General features: G+C 41.5%; 1 protein-coding gene across 2 annotated transcripts in view; it reads right to left on the reverse strand.

Annotated features, from left to right (window-relative positions):
- The window catches only part of LOC111962378 (N-terminal EF-hand calcium-binding protein 2-like), a 144,374-nt gene that overhangs the window by 9,705 nt on the left and 114,242 nt on the right, over positions 1 to 20,427 (reverse strand). The window contains exon 9 of one of the 2 annotated variants that reach the window (XM_023985428.2): positions 8,332 to 8,388. The exons of the other annotated variant lie outside the window; for it this stretch is intronic. Within the exon in view, the coding sequence (XP_023841196.1) occupies positions 8,332 to 8,388 (57 nt within the window). The remainder of the gene's footprint in view (positions 1 to 8,331; positions 8,389 to 20,427) is intronic. 2 annotated transcript variants of the gene reach the window in all.

Below are 20,427 nucleotides of genomic sequence, written 5' to 3' on the forward strand. Positions count from 1 at the left end.
ATCTGCTTGGGAATGGGAAATGGGTGTTGAATTTACACAGGAGTGGTGGGATGAGACAATTGATAGAGTACGCTCCACTACATCTTGTGCTCGTCTTGGTCTCAAACAATTTAAGGTTTTACATAAAGTGTATTTTTCCAAATCCAAATTGTCTGAAATATATCCAAATGTAAATAATGAGTGTGATAGATGTCATGTCTCACCATGACATCTATCACAGGGAATCGAGGTGGGTGGACTGAGGTAGGGCGGAGAGGTAGGGAAGGGACTTGGGTGGTTGGGGGTGGATGTGTTGTGTGGAGGGAGGAAGAGAGGGTTGTTGGAATATGGTAAAATCTTTGATGTACATTTTGTAAAACTTGAATAAAAAATATATATATACACTGCTCAAAAAAATAAAGGGAACACTAAAATAACACATCCTAGATCTGAATGAATGAAATATTCTTATTAAATACTTTTTTCTTTACATAGTTGAATGTGCTGAACAACAAATCACACAAAAATGATCAATGGAAATCAAATTTATCAACCCATGGAGGTCTGGATTTGGAGTCACACTCAAAATTAAAGTGGAAAACCACACTACAGGCTGATCCAACTTTGATGTAATGTCCTTAAAACAAGTCAAAATGAGGCTCAGTAGTGTGTGTGGGCCTCCACGTGCTGTATGACCTCCCTACAACGCCTGGCGATGCTCCTGATGAGGTGGCGGATGGTCTCCTGAGGTCTCCTCCCAGACCTGGACTAAAGCATCCGCCAACTCCTGGACAGTCTGTGGTGCAACTGTGCGTTGGTGGATGGAACGAGACATGATGTCCCAGATGTGCTCAATTGGATTCAGGTCTGGAGAACGGGCGGGCCAGTCCATAGCATCAATGCCTTCCTCTTGCAGGAACTGCTGACACACTCAAGCCACATGAGGTCTAGCATTGTCTTGCATTAGGAGGAACCCAGGGTCAACCGCACCAGCATATGGTCTCACAAGGGTCTGAGGATCTCATCTCGGTACCTAATGGCAGTCAGGCTACCTCTGGCGAGCACATGGAGGGCTGTGCGGCCCCCAAAGAAATGCCACCCCACACCATGACTGACCCACCGCCAAACCGCGTCATGCTGGGGATGTTGCAGGCAGCAGAACATTCTCCACGGCGTCTCCAGACTCTGTCACGTCTGTCACATGTGCTCATGTGCTCAGTGTGAACCTGCTTTCATCTGTGAAGAGCACAGGCGCCAGTGGCGAATTTGCCAATCTTGGTGTTCTCTGGCAAATGCCAAACGTCCTGCACGGTGTTGGGCTGTAAGCACAACCCCCACCTGTGGACGTGGGCCCTCATACCACCCTCATGGAGTCTGTTTCTGACCGTTTGAGCAGACTGGGAGGTCATTTTGCAGGGCGCTGGCAGTGCACCTCCTTGCACAAAGGCGGAGGTAGCGGTCCTGCTGCTGGGTTGTTGCCCTCCTACGGCCTCCTCCACGTCTCCTGATGTACTGGCCTGTCTCCTGGTAGCGCCTCCATGCTCTGGACACTACGCTGACAGACACAGCAAACCTTTTTACCACAGCTCGCATTGATGTGCCATCCTGGATGAACTGCACTACCTGAGCCACTTGTGTGGGTTGTAGACTCTGTCTCATGCTACCACTAGAGTGAGAGCACGCCAGCATTCAAAAGTGACCAAAACATCAGCCAGGAAGCATAGGAACTGAGAAGTGGTCTGTGGTCACCACCTGCAGAATCACTCCTTTTTTGGGGTGTCTTGCTAATTGCCTATAATTTCCACCTTTTGTCTATTCCATTTGCACAACAGCATGTGAAATGTATTGTCAATCAGTGTTGCTTCCTAAGTGGACAGTTTGATTTCACAGAAGTGTGATTGACTTGGAGTTACATTGTGTTGTTTAAGTGTTCCCTTTATTTTTTTGAGCTGTGTATATATTTGACTAAAACATAGTAATATCAAACCTTGCTTACATTTATATACAATCACATCTCTCTATTATGTGTGGAAATACTTGGGAACAGATTTCCAAAATGTAAATCATTTGGAGCTGATTTTCTGGTGTTTTTACAGTATTTCCCATCTAACAATGAAAATAAATTCTAAAAACAATATATTATTATTATTATTTTTTCGCTCAGAAAACTTGGGGGGCCAAATAAAACCCCCCAGTGGCCCAAATTCATCCCACGAGCCACCAGTTGGGGAACCCTGCTCTATGGAGTGCTTGCAGTGTTCTGTATAGCCATGGTATAGACCCTTTTTCAGTACACGACACACTGATGTCACCACACGGATGCGTGTGACTCTTGGCGGCAGTAAGAAAGCCATCGCCATCTGCGGAAACCACTTTTTGGGGTTTTCATATGCATAAAATTATGTTTTGATTCTTGCTTGAACAGTCGCTAAGATAACATTTGGTTGTGATCTTTGCAAAATAACTATTTTGGATGTAGCAGCTGTTAGTTAGAACCAAGCCTTAACCCTAAATCCTAATCTTGGCATAACCCTAACTCTAGCTTCATGTCCACTTCCCTGTTCAACCCTAACCCTCAACCACAACCCTAACCCTAACTTCATGTCAACATCCCCGTTCAACCCTAATCCTAGCCTCAACCACAACCCTAAACCTAGATTCATGTCCACAGCCTGGTTCAACACTAACCCTAGCCTCAACCACAACCCTAACTCTTGTGCCAACTCCTGTCATTAAATCATGTTCTTTCTGTTTAAAAAAAGTATAATTTATATAATATACTGTATGTATTTATGTCACTGATTCGGTGATTGCTATACAATACATTTATTTAAATTATGCCTAACATTATTCTGATATGTGACATAGGGACTGTGACAACGCAATCAAACTGCTTAAATCTACAGTTGGTTGTTTTTCTTCATTATTTAGCGAGCAGCTGAGTCCAACATGTGATGCTTCAGCGGGTGGGAAAGATAAAAACTAATTGAAGCCATTAGAAACTCCTGTCTGACAGGACCATTCCAAACTACAGTTATCATCCCCTCTGGGCCAGGGCAATAAATGGGAAAAAAACTGATAATAAACTCAAAACTCAATCAGAAACAGTAAATTACCCATCTTACCTCAAACCAGAGCAATATYATTACATTTCCTCTTCCATTCCAGATGGAGAATAAATCAACTATTACCAAGACACATGCAGCATTTACCAGGCTGCCTAAAATAAGGGCTAGGCCCATCATGCTAAATTAAAGTTGATTCAATTGTGTGCCTTTCATTTGTCATCTAGGCTGGTTTTAACAAGACAGCGTGTGGCACAGACAAAAAGTCAAACAAAACTAGAAATCCTTGTAACTGTGTATCTCAGCATGAGTTTCCATAAAATAGTAATTGTCTGTGGGGAGATCTATAAAGTGTCATCATTACTGGATGTGAAAATGGGGACATTTCACAAATGGTTATTGACTCTATAAGCTAGTTTGATAGGAACTATTTTGACCACCACTGCAATAAAGATACAAGAGGCCTTATCAATGGCAGTACTAAAATCCATCCATTCATCCCCCTTCTCTCTCTTTATTACCTACATTATTTATTGTGTGTCTCTCTCTCTCTGTGTCTGTCTGTCTGTCTGTCTGTCTGTCTGTCTGTCTGTTGTCTGTCCTGTCTGTCTGTCTGTTCTGTCTGGTCTGTCTGTCCTGTCTGTCTGTCTGTCTGTCTGTCTGTCTGTCTGTCTGTCTGTGGGTTTGTGTGTGATTGTACAAGGGTTTGTGTGTGTGTATGGCTCAGGGCAATATCTATATGTAGGCATATGTGTGCACACAAACACATGCAGGCATACATGGAATAATGAAGGCAGTAAGGAATCCATTGAATAGATCATGAGATAATAGTGCATGGCTGTGTATATGAGGGTGTGTGTGAAAGAGAGAGAGTTTGAATGTATGTACGGGAATGTGTCCCCCATAGGGTATGGAAGAAGTTGGGGGAGAACTCAGAGGGGAATCACAGAATTGCACCGTTAACATGGAAACTGGAGAATATYCCYCCCCCCCTTTATTTAACTAGGCAAGTCAGTTAAGAACAAATTCTTATTTACAATGAYAGCCTTCCCCGGCCAAACCCGGACGACGCTGGGCCAATTGTGCAAATCAGGGACTGTAGTGACAGCTCTTGCACTGAGATGCTGCGCCACTCGGGATTCAGCCGTTGGCTGATTTTCCTTCTTTTCACTCTGTCAATTAGGKTAGTATTGTGGAGTAACTAAAATGTTATTAATCCATCCTCAGTTTTCTCCTATCACAGCTATTATACTCTGTAACAGTTTTTTCTAAAGTCACCATTGGCCTCATGGTAAAATCCCAGAGCGGTTTCCTTCCTCTCCGGCAACTGAGTTAGGAAGGACGCCTGTATCTTTGTATTGGGGTGAATTGATAAACCATCCAAAGTATAATCAATAACTTAACTTTTTTTTACCCATCTACCAATAGCTGCCCTTCTTTGCGAGGCGTTGGAAAACCTCCCTGGTCTTTGTGGTTGAATCTGTGTTTGAAATTCACTGCTCGACTGAGGAGYACAGAGATGAGGCAGTCATTCAAAAATCATGTAAAACACTGTGTGTAGGCCAGTGACAAAAAACRAAACAAAATGTAATCCATTTTAAATTCAGGCTGTAACTCAACAAAATGCGGAAAAAGTCAAGGGGTGTGAATACTTTCTGAATGCACTGTATGTCTCTATATTATGCATGGGAATAAATGGGAACAGATTTCCAAAATTAAAATCACTTGGAGCTGATTTCCTGGTGTTTTTACAGTCTATTATGTCCATTAATGAAAATAAATATAAAAAGAAAAACATCTTGGAGGGCCAAATAAAACCATCCGCGGGCCAAATTCGGCCCATAAGCTGCCAGTTGAGGATCCCTGTCCTAGAGAGACAATTCTCTTTCTGCAGTGGTGCATCCCTTCGCACCATAACACCCTCCAAATGAGCAATGCTGCATATCTTTCTCCAATGATTCTCTTTCCTTGTGCATTTCTCCCCATCCCTCATGGCACAGTGGTTGTATCGACAAGGGCCAGTGATTTCAGGTCTGCCAATATAAAATAAAGCTGTGTGTGGTCTAGGAGACTATTAACAACTGTGAAATGCATTCGAAACCCTTAAAGAAACTGCTGACACAATAGATACACTGTGGTGTGATGTACAAGAGCAATGATGCGTTCACACTTTGACTCTCTCCCGATGGAGACAGTGCATGTTTGAGCACTGGTCACTCCCACAAGGCTACAGTGAGCAATAACTACTGCTCAGTCCCTCTAACGCTCAGTCCCTCTAACGCTCAGTCCCTCTAACGCTCCGATTCCTCACCACATAGCTGTTGAGTTTCACATTATGGAACAAACAATTGTAGAGTGGATGAAAATATGTACTACCCAGGCTGCACCCAGGGTGAAAAAGGTCAGTCAGAAGTACCACTGTGGTCAGTGCTATACCCAGTATCCACTGTATTGGCTGAAGTTAGGTCAGATAACTCAGGTCTGCAGCACTGCTCTGTCCCAGGTACAGTATATCACCCTGAACTGGATAATGGAAGGAGAAATACAGTGTGGTCTTTCAGGTAAGGCAGACTGGCCTTTTGTTTTCCTCACAGTCAATCCAGATAAATCAGTGTCAAAAATGGGGTTGCTGCATACCGAGTGCTTCTTGAGGGCATGCACCACACCACCATTTTATGTAAATAAAAGTAAATAACAAATATTTTCCAACATTGCCACCCCCTCCAGGCAAACATGTACAAAACGTTGCAATTTCTAAGCAGGCAATCAATATGTAAAATGGAACTGCTTGACTATTGAAAATCACAATACAGCAAGAAAACAGAAGCCTGAGCATCATTAGCTGTGGCACAATACATTGGAAGCATGTAATTAAATAGAGACTAAGGGATACCAAAGAGCTAATAATCAGACCCTAGTCTCATGAATATGTATGAACTTTCCAATTTGTAAGTCGCTCTGGATAAGAGCGTCTGCTAAATGACTTAAATGTAATGTAAATGTAAATGTCTCATATCTACACTACCGTTCAAAAGTTTGGGGTCACTTATAAATGTCCTTGTTCTTTAAAGAAAAGCATATTTTTTGGCCATTAAAATAACATCAAATTGATCAGAAGGCCAGCATCCCGGAGTCKYCTCTTCACTGTTGATGTTGAGACTGGTGTTTTGCGGGTACTATTTAATGAAGCTGCCAGCTGCCACTAGACCCTCTAATGTACTTGTCCTCTTGTTCAGTTGTGCACCGGGGCCTCCCACTACTCTTTCKATTCTGGTTTGAGCCAGTTTGCTCTGTTCTGTGAAGGGAGTAGTACACAGCGTTGTACCAGATCTTCAGTTTATTGGCAATTTCTCACATGGAATAGCCTTCATTTCTCAGAACAAGAATAGACTGAYGAGTTTCAGAAGAAAGTTCTTTGTTTCTGGTCATTTTGAGCCTGTAATCGAACCCACACATTCTGATGCTCCAGATACTCAACTAGTCTAAAGAAGGCCAGTTTTATTGCTTCTTTAATCAGAACAACAGTTTTCAGCTGTGCTAACATAATTGCAAAAGGGTTTTCTAAGGATCAATTAGCCTTTTAAAATGCTAAACTTGGATTAGCTAACACAACGTGCCATTTGAACATAGGAGTGATGGCTGATGATAATGGGCCTCTGTACGCCTATGTAGATATCCATTAAAAGTCAGCCGTTTCCAGCTACAATAGTCATTTACAACATTAACAATGTYTACACTGTATTTCTGATCAATTGTATGTTATTTTAATGGACCAAAAATGTGCTTTTCTTTCAAAAACAAGGAAATATCTAAGTGACCCCAAACTTTTGAATGGTAGTGTATGTGTGACCTGGGTGCTGGAGAGGAGGGGRAAATTACTGGAACGATTCAGGCATTTGCATTAAGGAACACTGCATAATACACATACAGCAATGGTACCGCATTAATATCAAAATGCCATACAACATGCTTTAGAAGAGCAATTGCAAGCAAGGATACTCAGTAAGCTATTTCAAGGCATTTCAAATGTGGATGGTGAACTCTGGCACCTCTACTGTGCATGCTGTTGTAGAAAACATGACTTTAGATTCAATCTTTCTATTCTTGATTGTATGCTGAGTGAATCACTTGCAGTAGGGCTCACAGCACTAAGAAAACCCTGCTGAGAGTATGGTGGGTCAAAAGGTTCAATCTTCTCTCCCACTTTAAGAATACCCGTCGGGCCTACTAATGTGCCCCTATTGAGCTTTGGGCACACAAGCGCACATGCAGCTCCATACCAATCAGACTGGCCCAGCTGACAGGTGAAGCCTGCTCTAATCCTATTTGTGAGAGCAAATGATAGCTCTAGACGCTGACAATGATTAATGGGAGAAAAGGAATGATTCAATTTGCTTGGATCCCTCAAGCATCAATAAGGCAGAAGTCAATCAGAGGCAGGATCCGGGCGGCTTGTTTCAGATTCAGAGCAGGTGCTGCCAGTGGACTGCTGCAGTAGGACCCTAGGAGTGAGCAGGGGAACTGCACTGATGCTCAGATAAAGACACCGATCCCTGTATTATTTCTCAGGTCCATCAGACCTCTGATTGTCCCTGTGTGAACTRCCATCTCTCCATCTTACTCATACTGACAGTTCTACAGGCCAYTGCATCCACATCTCATACAGGCATGCTGACGGAGGGATATATATTTCAAGAACCAGATGGAGAAACWTTTGTCTAATCAGTCAAAAATAATAATGAAAGGGTCACAAGAGCATAATAMCATTTTGGCATTTGGAGAGTATGCTTGTTGCAGACTACACAAACTGTATAGCGACATATGAGTATTTTGTTTTTTGGTTAAGCATGTTTCGGATTGAAAGATAAATAACTTAGCTATACTGTAGGAAACTGTTCAAACTGTTTAACAATTGTTAATATGGAAGCATGAGGCCATAACAACAATATGAACAGAATGTATGCTTGCCCTGAGGTTTCASGGTCAAATAACCACCCATGGGAGGCACTTAAAATACATCATTTGAACTCAAGCACTGGGTCTGACCACTTTGATAAGAAAAGATAGATAACATGCACTCATGCTTTTCATGCAGGGAGATAAGTAATCTACTTGTCTGCTTTCTGCTTGATAGGAGGTGGATATGAGATGCCAATGATTCTCTGTGCAAGCTGGGGGTCGTGAGGGGTAGTAAGGGGTAGCTAGGGGTGGAGCAGCAAATCCCTCACAGTGCCACAGCCAAACCGTGCCCCACTACCAGGCTCTCAGGCATAAATATGCTACTTACTGCGCTGGCTGTGCCATCAGTGTCTGTTAGCCTCTGATGCAGGTCAAACCAAACTGTCTGCAACAAGAACCAAAACACAAGAACCACAAGTGGATTAGTGTTAAGCCTAAGCTGCACTGGAACAGTGGAACAGAGGCACCCTACTCTGCACTGCACACACCCAGGTGGGCAGGTTTTTTTCCACCTCACATTTCTTATTTGCAACTGTACAGAAATAATGCATGTTTCTTTTAATCCGACTCAAGACTTGCCTTGATACTGTTCTGATGACAATTGATCACTAAGCTGAATGAATATCAGTGTTGGGGAAGCTACTCTGAAAATGTAGTTTACCAAGGTACCAATTACTTCACACTGAAATAAGTTAAGCTACACTACAGCTACCCTTAATAAAAAATACAGTTTACTTAACTAAGCTTACTTTGAAAAGTAGTTAACTACATCCAAACTACTTAGTGAAAAACTWTCATATCTATATCTAAAATGTCATAGACTACAAATTGCAAGAACAAATTACTCTGGAGTCAGATGTTAACAGAATGTGTAATTTAGCCTATAAAACACAAAAAGTTAGAATTAGGCACACAAAAAGTGTTTCAAGCGAGAATTAGGCAGGTCTAATGCCGAAAAATAAAGGAAATTCTGGCTTACTTCATCTATATTTTATTTTTTCAAAAAAAGTAGTGTGTAGTTCTAGTAGTTAGCTACTAGTTGAGAAGTTAATAAAAACTGCAGTAACTAAGGTGGTCATGAATTATACTTTTCTTGCTGCTTTATTACCCATTTATTACAGTTAACAATGGAGTTCCCTTCAAACTGTCAAACTATCCCCCTATTTGTTTCTAGAACAGATTTTTTATGTAATGAAGGAAATGCTTGCTTTCTATTTGAGCAGAAATCTGTCTTGAATACTGTGACACGCTATATCGCTTAGCTAGCTAATATACTCACAGATCTGTAGAGGAAAATGTTACACTGCAGAGAGGGTAGCTATCACATAGTATAATGTGGAACGGCCTTAGATAACATTTAATATAGAATCACAGAGATCTTAATCAGAGATGAGCATCTCCGACTGCAGGAAAATGTCAAGCCCAGAAAAACCCATCACTGTATTACAGAGCTATATTTCCAATCACATAATAAAGGAAAATAACACCCAAAAACAATATTTTGGTATTTGTTTCATTAGTCCATTGATAACATAGTCCCAAAATGTTTTGAATGTCAGCAATCAAGTTTTCAAAATGTATAACTTTCAAAATACGGAAAGACAGCATCCTACCGGCTGTATTTCTGTATTTAGAAAGTTATATATCTTGAAAACTTGATGACATACAAAACATTTTGGGACTATATCAACAACGGACTAATGAAACAAAAAACAAAATATCGTTTTTGGGTTCAGTTGCACACATTGAATGCCCTGATTTCTATAGTTATGTCTGATCTAGTCATTGTATATTATCTACAGGATGATTTTAACCAGAGGTGACCTCAAGCCCATCCCAGATGTGTGAAGGATCCTTGTCATCAGAGCTCTTGTTGTCTGTAGAATTCTGTGGAATGCCTGCTCGCCTGCTGGTTCAGGAAGCATCATTTCCTTTCCCCGTTGTGTCATTATAAATGCCTCAATCACCGTGGCAACTGGAGCACCAGCATGCGTTCTTTCTTCAGCAGCCCTCAAATTGCTACAGATGAAGGATCTTAATTTGATCACTATTTTGTTGCTGAGAATTTAAAGCAGAATTTAAAGCAGTGATAGGAGAAAGAGGTCTGGATCAACTGAGTCAAGTTACAATGGCATTAGCAATGCAGGCATTCTGTGGCCTATTCATCTGAAGTCTAGTTTACAGGAGGCCACATAGGACAGAGCCAATACATTACATGAGACAAACTGTGATGAGTAAGTTATGGACTGCAACTATTGAAAACTCATGTAAAATTCACATTCTGTGGTGTTTCTGAAGTTACTCTCATCTATCCGATGGGAGTGGAGTGAAACACTGTATTGTATAGCAGTTTCCTGCTTGTATAGCAGTTTCCTGTAAGACAAATGTCTTACTGAGTGTACATTGGTGCATAATGATGAACAGACAACGCAGATGTGTCTGAATGTGGGTTGAGACCCTGGATTATCTTTCATACAGCACCAGATACTGTACAGATGTAGGATCTTAATTTGAGCCAGTCTGCTAAATTACATCAGAAAAATAATCCTGCAGCAACAGGAAATGTGAATTATGATGAGGATTATAATTAAGGCTGCAATATGTAATGACCCAACCAAATTCACATAGACATGTGAGTTATAGACCTGTCATTATCGTTGAACGCAAGTCTAAGAAGCGGTAGATCTGTTCTATGTGCGCTATTTCTAGGCGTCTCGTTCTTAAGTTTCTTTTTTGTATATTTTACTTCCGGTTTTATACAACAGCTTCAAAAAGGTGAAAATACAATATTTTTGGTTATTGATAATACACTACAAGTTTGTAATGAGTTTTCAATAGTTGCAGTCCATAACTTACTCATCACAGTTTGTCTCATGTAATGTATTGGCTCTGTCCTATGTGGCCTCCTGTAAACTAGACTTCAGATGAATAGGCCACAGAATGCCTGCATTGCTAATGCCATTGTAACTTGACTCAGTTGATCCAGACCACTTTCTCCTATCACTGCTTTAAATTCTGCTTTAAATTCTCAGCAACAAAATAGTGATCAAATTAGGATCCTTCATCTGTAGCAATATGAGGGCTGCTGGAGAAAGAAAGTATGCTGGTGCTCCAGTTGCCACRGTGATTGAGGCATTTATAATGACACAACGGGGAAAGGAAATGATGCTTCCTGAACCAGCAGGCGAGCACTCTACAGCATTCGACAGCATTCTACAGACAACAAGAGCTCTGATGACAAGGATCCTTCACACATGTGGGATGGGCTTGAGGTCACCGCTGGTTAAAATCATCCTGCTGAAAATATACAATGACTAGATCAGACATAACTATAGCAATCAGGGCATTCAGTGTGTGCAAATAAGTCACATTGTATGGGACTAACAAATTTAAAGCATATGCCTGGTTTGAAGGAGAAATGCAGAAAAGTACATTCAGGACTAGAATCACAGACGGAGATAGCATGGACATAGCTGAGGGGACTACTACTTTGATCTCGTGAGGCAGAAGACAACTCAATTTGTGCAATGCATGCTAGTCATAACGGCATCCAGTAAACAAGATTCTCACTCTGTTCGAAACCCTTTTGTGATAATTTTTTGCCCACATCCATAAATTTGTACAGCCCCTCTCTCATAACATGGATAATAAGCACTTGTGGCAAACAGCGSAGCCCGCTGCGAATACATATTTTCTGTGAGGGAACGTTTGTCTGATTCCACCAAATCCATCCCGCCAGACGTGCGGTACAGTTGACTGTTCCAGGTTCGTTCCTAGCCCTGTGACACAGAAGGTCTGCCTAGGAAGACCTAAAAATCCTCCCTTTAGGAATCTTCACTGGGGTCTGACAGTGCCTTCCTTGTTCTCTCAGGGGCGCTTCATCGAGCGTGGAATAAACCTGTTCAGCTATTCTTAGCTGCTGCAATAAGAACTTGCCTGCCTGCTAGATACAACACAATTAACTGGAGACTCCATTAGTCTACCATGCTCACTGCATACAAGACACGGGCAACGGAGAGAGACAAAGAGTGGAGCGAGTGAGAGAGGAGAGAGAATGAAAAAGAGAGAGACACAGATAAAGCCTGAGGGAATGAGTGAGGGAAGACAGCGTGGAGAAGGGGAGAGGGCATGAGGGAGAAGAAGAGTGCAAAGGAGAGAGGGAGGGATGAGTGAAAGAAATAGCAAGACATATTGCAATAGTTTGGATGTCAGGGCTCTATAATTGCTTTCTTTGTCTCTTTCTTTCGCTCTCCCTCGCTCTCTTCTCTCATCCCTTCCCTTCCCACCATCTTCCTATTGCGGATTGGGRGGGACGCATTTTACATTCATAAACCATGTCAAGGGCCGTTCTAAAAGGTCGTCACTAATTCCCACAGCCACAAAGTCATAAACCCCACTTATTTATACAATTAATCTTCTTAAAATCAGATTTTTTAAAACCTTAACCACACTGCGAACATCTAACCTAACTAATCTAACCTTAAATTAAGAATTTTCATGAATTTYTACAAGATAGACAATTTGTACTTTATGGCCCTTGACCTTTTATTAAAAACCTTTTTTAAAATCTTCTTCAGTCAAGTTAATTACCTCATTAGCTAGCTAGCTAGCAACCTGATAACTTTACCAGTAGTATATCTGAACATTTGGGGGCACAGTAAGAATGGAAAAGGGATAGCTTCTTCAGGAGAACAATGGTCATAGTAATGAATAAATGAATGACTGATCACTTGCATGTTGTAGTCACAAACTTGACACTCTTAAAAAGGCAGTGTACAATTTTCAATGTAATGCATCTCAAATKTGTGCTTTTACATAATGTAGAAACCTAATATTCCACAAATGTCTTTTTAATTTCAATGATAAGTATTTTTATGAAGATTTTTACATTTTTTATAATAAACAAATGTATTTACAGAGTTACAAATGAGTTGAGGGCACAACATGTGCTTCAGAAGTAGCTAGAATTCAYATAGGCCTGGGCTGTTCAATGTCAGTGCTGGTGGGTAATAGATTGGGCCGACAGACATGGCAGCTGTTTCTAGCTCCTAAGCAACTTTGCAGTATTTTTTTTTTTGTGTGTGTTATTTCTTACATTATTAGCCCAGAACGTTTTTTGTGTTATTACATACAGCCGGAAATAACTTTTGGATATCAGAGCTGTGGTAACTCACCAGCATTACGACCAGGAATATGTTTTTCCCGAATTGGATTCTTTGTTCRCACCCCCCAGAACAATTGAACTTATCCCAGAGTCTGCTCCAAGACGCCGCCGGCGGAGAAGAGGTATTCGGAGTGGACTTCTAATCCGACTCAGGTGGCGGGCACACCATCCACCGCTTCCGAGTATATTACTCGCTAATGTTCAGTCTCTGGACAATAAAGTAGACAAGCTCAGGGCGAGGGTCTACATCCAGACAGACATCAGGGACTAACATACTCTGTTTTCCGGWATCATGGCTCTCTCCAGATATACTGTCACCTGTCCAGATAGCCAGCTGGGTTCTCAGTACATCGTGCAGACAAGAATAAAGAACTCTCGGGGAAGAAGAAGGGCGGTGGAGTATGTTTCATGATTAACAACTCATGGTGTGATTCTGATAACGGCCAGAAACCCAAGTCCTTTTGTTCACCCGACCTAGAATACCTTACAATCAAATGCCGACCGTATTACCTCCAAAGATAATTCTCATTGGTTATAGTCACMGCTGTGTATATTCCCCCTCAAGCCGATACCATGACGGCCCTCAAGGAACTACACTGGAGTTTATGCAAACCACATATCCTAAGGCAACATTTATTGTAGCTGAGGATTTTAACAAAGCAAATTTGAGGAAAAYGCTACTGAAGTTCTATCAACACATTGACTGTAGTACTAACGCTGGGAAAACACTCGACCAGTGCTATTCTCTCTTCCGGGATGCCTACAAGGCCCTCCCCGCCCTCCCTTTGGAAAATCAGATCACGACTCCATTTTTCTCCTCCATTCCTATAGGCAGAAACTCAAAAAGGAAGTACCCGTGCTAAGGTCTATTCAATGCTGGTCTGACTAATCGGAATCCATGCTTCAAGATTATTTTGATCACGCGGACTGGGATATGTTCTGGGTAGCCTCGGAGAATAACATTGATGTATACATGGACACGGTGACTGAGTTCATCAGGAAGTGTATAGGGGATGTTGTTTCAACTGTGACTATTAAAACCTACCCAAACCAGAAACCCATGGATAGATGGCTGCATTCGCGTTAAACTGAAAGCACGAACCACTGCATTTAACCATGGCAAGGTGACTGGGAATATGGTTGAATACAAACAGTGTAGATATTTCCTCCGTAAGGCAATCAAACAGGCAAAACATCAGTACAGAGACAAAGTGGAGTCACAATTCAACTACTCAGACACGAGATGTATGTGGCAGGGTCTACAGACAATCCCGGATTATAAAGGGAAAACCAGCCATGTCGCGGACACCAACGTCTTGCTTCCGGACAAGCTAAAAACCTTCTTCGCCCGCTTTGAGGATACCACAGTGCCATCAACGCGGCCCGCTCCCAAGGACTGTGGGCTCTCGTTCTCCATAGCCGATGTGAGTAAGACATTTAAGCGTGTTAAACCCTCGCAAGGCTGCAGGCCAAGATGGAATCCCTTATCGCGTTCACAGAGCATGCGCAGACCAGCTGGCTGGGGTGTTTACGGACATATTCAATCTTTCTCTATCCCAGTCTGCTGTCCCCACTTGCTTCAATATGTCCACCATTGTTCCTGTACCCAAGAAAGCAAAGGTAACTGAACGAAACGACTATCGCCACGTAGCACTCACTTCTACCACCATGAAGTGCTTTGAGAGAATTTTTAAGGATCATATTACCTCTACCTTACCTGACACCCTAGACCCACTTCAATTTGCTTACCGCCCCAATAGATCCACAGACGATGCAATCGCCATTGCACTGCACACTACCCTATCCCATCTGGACAGGAGGAATACATATGTAAGAATGCTGTTCATTGACTATAGCTCARCCTTCAACAGCATTCACGCTCGGGGCCCTGAGTCTGAACCCCGCTCTGTGCAACTGGGTCCTGGACTTCCTGACGGGCTGCCCCCAGGTGGTGAAGGTAGGAAACAACACCTYCACTTCACTGATTCTCAACACAGGGGCCCCACAAGGGTTYGTGCTCAGCCCCCTCTTGTACTCCCTGTTCACCAATGACTGGCCACACACGCATCCAACTCAATCATCAATTTTGCAGATGACACAACCATAGTAGGCCTGATTACCAACAATGAAGAGACAGCTTACAAGGAGGAGGTGAAGGCCCTGGCAGAGTGGTGCCAGGAAAATAACCTCTCCGTCAACGTCACAAAACGAAGGAGCTGATCGTGGACTTCAGGAGACAGCATAGGGAGCACGCCCCCATCCACATTGACGGGACCACAGTAGAAGGCGAGGTCAGTACAGGTGCATCAAAGCTGGGACCGAGAGACTGAAAAACATATTTTATCTCAAGGCCATCAGACTGTTAAATAGCCATCACTAGCTGTCTATCACCCGGTTACTCAATCCTGCACCTTAGAGGCTGCTGCCCTATAKACATAGACATTAAATCACTGGTCACTTTAATAACGGAACACTAGTCACTTTAATAATGTTTACAAACTGCTTTACTCATTTCATTGGTATATACTGTATTCTATTCTACTGTATTTTAGTCAATGACACTCCGACATCGCTTGTCCTAATATTTACAGTTGAAGTCGGAAGTTTACATACACCTTAGCCAAATACATTTGAACTCAGTTTTCACAATTCCTGAGATTTAATCTGAGTATAAATTCTCTGTTTTAGGTCAGTTAAGATCCCCACTTTATTGTAAGAATGTGAAATGCCAGAATAATAGTAGAGAGAAGGATTTATTTCAGCTTTTATTTCTTTCATCACATTCCCAGTGGGTCAGAAGTTTACACACACTCAATTAGTATTTGGTAGCATTGCCTTTAAATTGTTTAACTTTGGTCAAAACTTTTCAGGTAGCCTTCCACAAGCTCCCCACAAAAGTTGGGTGAATTTTGGCCCATTCCTCCAGACAGAGCTGGTGTAACTGAGTCAGGTTTGTAGGCCTCCTTGCTCGCACACACTTTTTCAGATCTGCCCACACATTTTCTATGGGATTGAGGTCAAGGCTTTGTGATGGCCACTCCAATACCTTGACTTTGTTGTCCTTAAGCCATTTTGCAACAACTTTGGAAGTATGCTTGGGGTCATTGTCCATTTGGAAGACCCATTTGCGACCAAGCTTTAACTTCCTGACTGATGTCTTGAGATGTGGCTTCATATATCTACATAATTGTCCTACCTCATGATGCCATCTATTTGTGAAGTGCGCCAGTCCTCCTGCAGCAAAGCCACCCCACAACATGATGCTGCCACCCCCGTGCTTCACGGTTGGGATGGCGTTCTTCGGCATGCACCTCCCCCTTTTTCCTCCAAACATAACAATGGTCATTATGGCCAAACAGTCCTCATGTGCAGTTGCAAACCATATCTGGCTTTTATTATGGCGGTTTTGGAGCAGTGGCATCTTCCTTGCTGAGTGGCCTTTCAGGTGATGTCGATTAAGGACTCGTTTTTACTGTGGATAAAGATACTTTTGTACCTGTTTCCTCCAGCATCTTCACAAGGTCTTTGCTGTTGTTCTGAGATTGATTTGCACTTTTCGCACCAAAGTACGTTCATCTCTAGGAGACAGAACGCGTCTCCTCCCTGAGCTGTAGGTCCCATGGTGTTTATACTTGCGTACTATTGTTTGTACAGATGAACGTGATACCTTCAGGCGTTTGGAAATTGCTCTCAAGGATGAACCAGACTTGTGGAGGTCTACAATTCTTTTCTGAGGTCTAGGCTGATTTCTTTTGATTTTCCCATGATGTCAAGCAAAGAGGCACTGAGTTTGAAGGTAGGCCTTGAAATACATCCACAGGTACACCTCCACTTCACTCAAATGATGGAAATCAGCCTATCAGAAGCTTCTAAAGCCATGACATCATTTTCTGGAATTTTCCAAGCTGTTTAAAGGCACAGTTAACTTAGTGGTATGTAAACTTCTGACCCACTGGAATTGCGATACAGTGAATTATAAGTGAAATATCTGTCTGTAAACAATTGTTGGAAAAATGACTTGTGTCATGCACAAAGTAGATTGTCCTAACGCGCACTTTCCAAAACTATAGTTGTAACAAGAAATTTGTGGAGTGGTTGAAAAACAAGTTTTAATGACTCCAACCTAAGTGCATGTAAACTTCCGACTTATTTTGCTTTTATATTTGTGTATATTGTTGTGAATAGTTAGATATTTCTGCACTGTTGGAGCTTGGAACACAAGCATTTCGCTACACCCGCAATAACATCTGCTACAGGGTTGGGTAGGTTACTTTCTAAATGTAATCAGTCACAGTTAACTGTCCAAATTGTAATCAGCAATGTAACTTTTGGATTATCCAAACTCAGTAACGTAATATGACTACATTCTGTTACTTTTAGGTTACTTTCCTCTTAAAGAGAAGACAAAAATGTATATTACCAACTTGAACGACATCTGTTGCAGGATAAATCAATGTTAAAGTTTACATAGCTTGCCATATATGGATGTTACATTTTACTTTATGGCTTGGTTATTTAGGCTTCTTCTAACCCATCACTTTCTACTACAGATACAGTACCAGTCAAACGTTTGGACACACCTACTCATTCAAGGGTTTTTCTTTATTTTTACTATTTTCTACATTGTAGAATAATAGTGAAGACATTTTCTAAGAAATAAGATATGGAATCATGTAGTAACCAAAAAAGTGTTAAACAAATCAAAATATGCTAAATGTGCCTTGATGACAGCTGCACACTCTTGGTATTCTCTCAACCAGTTTCACCTGGAATGCTTTTCCAACAGTCTTGAAGGAGTTCCCACATATGCTGAGCACTTGTTGGATGCTTTTCCTTCTCTCTGTGGTGCAACTAATACCAAACCATCCGAATTGGGTTGAGGTCGGGTGATTGTGGAGGCCAGGTCTTCTGATGCAGCACTCCATCACTCTCCTTCTTGGTCAAACAGCTCTTACACAGCCTGGAGGTGTGTTGGRTCATTGTYCTGTTGAAAAAGAAATGATAGTCCCACTAAGCGCAAACCAGATGGGATGGCGTATCGCTGCAGAATGCTGTGGTAGTCATGCTGGTTAAATGTGCCTTCTAAATAAATCACAGAGAGTGTCACCAGCAAAGCACCCCCACACCATCACACCTACTCCTCCATGTGTCACGACTTCCGCCGAAGTCGGTCCCTCTCCTTGTTCAGGCGGCGTTCGGCKGTCGACGTCACCGGCCTTCTAGCCATCGCCGATCCGCTTTTCATTTTCCATTTGTTTTGTCTTTGTCTTACACACCTRGTTTCAATTCCCCAATTACTTGTTGATTGTTTAACCCTCTGTTCCCCCATGTTTGTTTGTGAGTARTTGTTTATTGTATTGCGGTCTGTATTTGTGGCCTTGTATTTATACGACGTGTATTGTTATATTATTGAGTAAAATTGCTTTCATTACTCATATCTGCTGTCCTGCGCCTGACTCATCTCACCAGCTACACACAGATGCATTACACCATGCTTCACGGTGGGAACAACACATKCAGAGATCATCCATTAAACTACTCTGCGTCTCACATAGACACGGCGGTTGAAACCAAAAATAAARAATTYGGACTCATCGGACCAAAGGACAGATTTCCACTGGTCTAATGTCCATTGCTCGTGTTTCTTGGCCAAAGCAAGTCTCTTCTTATTGGTGTCCTTTAGTAGTGGTTTCTTTGCAGCAATACGACCATGAAGGCCTGATTCACTCAGTCTACTCTGAACAGTTGATGTTGAGATGTGTCTGTTACTTGAACTATGTGAAGCATTTATTTGGGCTGCAATTTCTGAGGCTGGTAATTCTAAATTARCTTATCCTCTGCTGCAGAGGCTTCCTTTCCTGTGGCAGTCCTCATGAGAGCCAGTTTCATCATAGCTCTTGATGGTTTTTGCGACTGCACTTGAAGAAACTTTCAAAGTTCTTGAAATTTTCCGGATTGACTGACCTTCATRTCTTAAAGAAATTATGGACTGTCGTTTCTCTTTGCTTATTTGAGCTGTTCTTGCCATAATATGGACTTGATATTTTACCAAATAGGGCTATCTTCTGTATACCACCGCTACCTTGTCACAACACAACTGATTGGCTTAAACTCATTAAGAAGGAAAGAAATTCCACAAATTAACTTTTAACAAAGGACAACTGTTAATTGAAATGCATTCCATGAAGCTGGTTGAGAGAATGCCAAGAGTGTGCAAATCTGTTATCAAGGCAAAGAGTGGCCACTTTGAAGAGTCTCAAATATAAAATAYATTTTGATTTGTTTAACACTTTTTTGGTWACAAATGATTCCATATGTGTTATTTCATAGTTTTGATGTCTTCATTATTATTCTACAATGTAATGGAATGAGTAGGTGTGTCCAAACTTTTGACTGGTACTGTAATAATATGATAAAATGTATATTTACATTAAAAACCAAAATCTATTAGAACTCCAGTCCTTCCAATAAATGTTATACCCCTTGATCTTCAATAATATTGTTTTACCTGAACATAACCCCAAATCTAAAAACTTATTAGCCAGAACAACTCTATTCTTTATGATTTTGTTGTCTTGGAGGACTGATTGGGCTCATTGATTCGAGATGAAAAATAAATGCTGCGCTCATGGAATGGCATGCTTTGAGTGCTACTGAAAAGTGCTATTTCCATGTGAAAATGAACGTCATATGCTGCATTTGCTTTTGGCCTCTTGTTCACCTTTTTGTTGAAGACACTTTGATATCTTGGTAATATACAGCTGTTTAAAGGGCAAAACCACAGATGAAACAATAACAAAATGGACGCCCCGCTTCTGTTTTGGTAAAACGCTGAGGGATGGGCCTGGAGAAATGTAACCACGCTCAGATTGAGAGACAGAGCAATGGATGCAAGGACAGACCATTCATGATATCAAAATGATTGTTTTAACTATGCTATAGGCTATAAAATGTACAATGTTTACAAACATTGGGGGGAAAAAAGCTTATATTTTGGGTTCTCATGGAGTATAACAGTTGAACTAAGCTTATGAGGCATTTATAAGTTATATTCTTCAAGGATGCTGATAATATATATATATATATATATATCCATTAATTCTTGAAGAATATATATATAATTTATAAGTCCAAAAATTGATGTAGCAACTACAGATTGCCCTTTTACTCACGACAGCTGTCCAGGAGATTCAATCAGTCAAATCAAATCAAAGTTTATTTGTCATGTGCGCTGAAAACAACAGGTGTAGACATTACAGT

The sequence above is a fragment of the Salvelinus sp. IW2-2015 genome, linkage group LG4q.1:29 (assembly GCF_002910315.2).
Source record: "Salvelinus sp. IW2-2015 linkage group LG4q.1:29, ASM291031v2, whole genome shotgun sequence".
Classification (NCBI taxonomy): Eukaryota; Metazoa; Chordata; class Actinopteri; order Salmoniformes; family Salmonidae; genus Salvelinus; species Salvelinus sp. IW2-2015.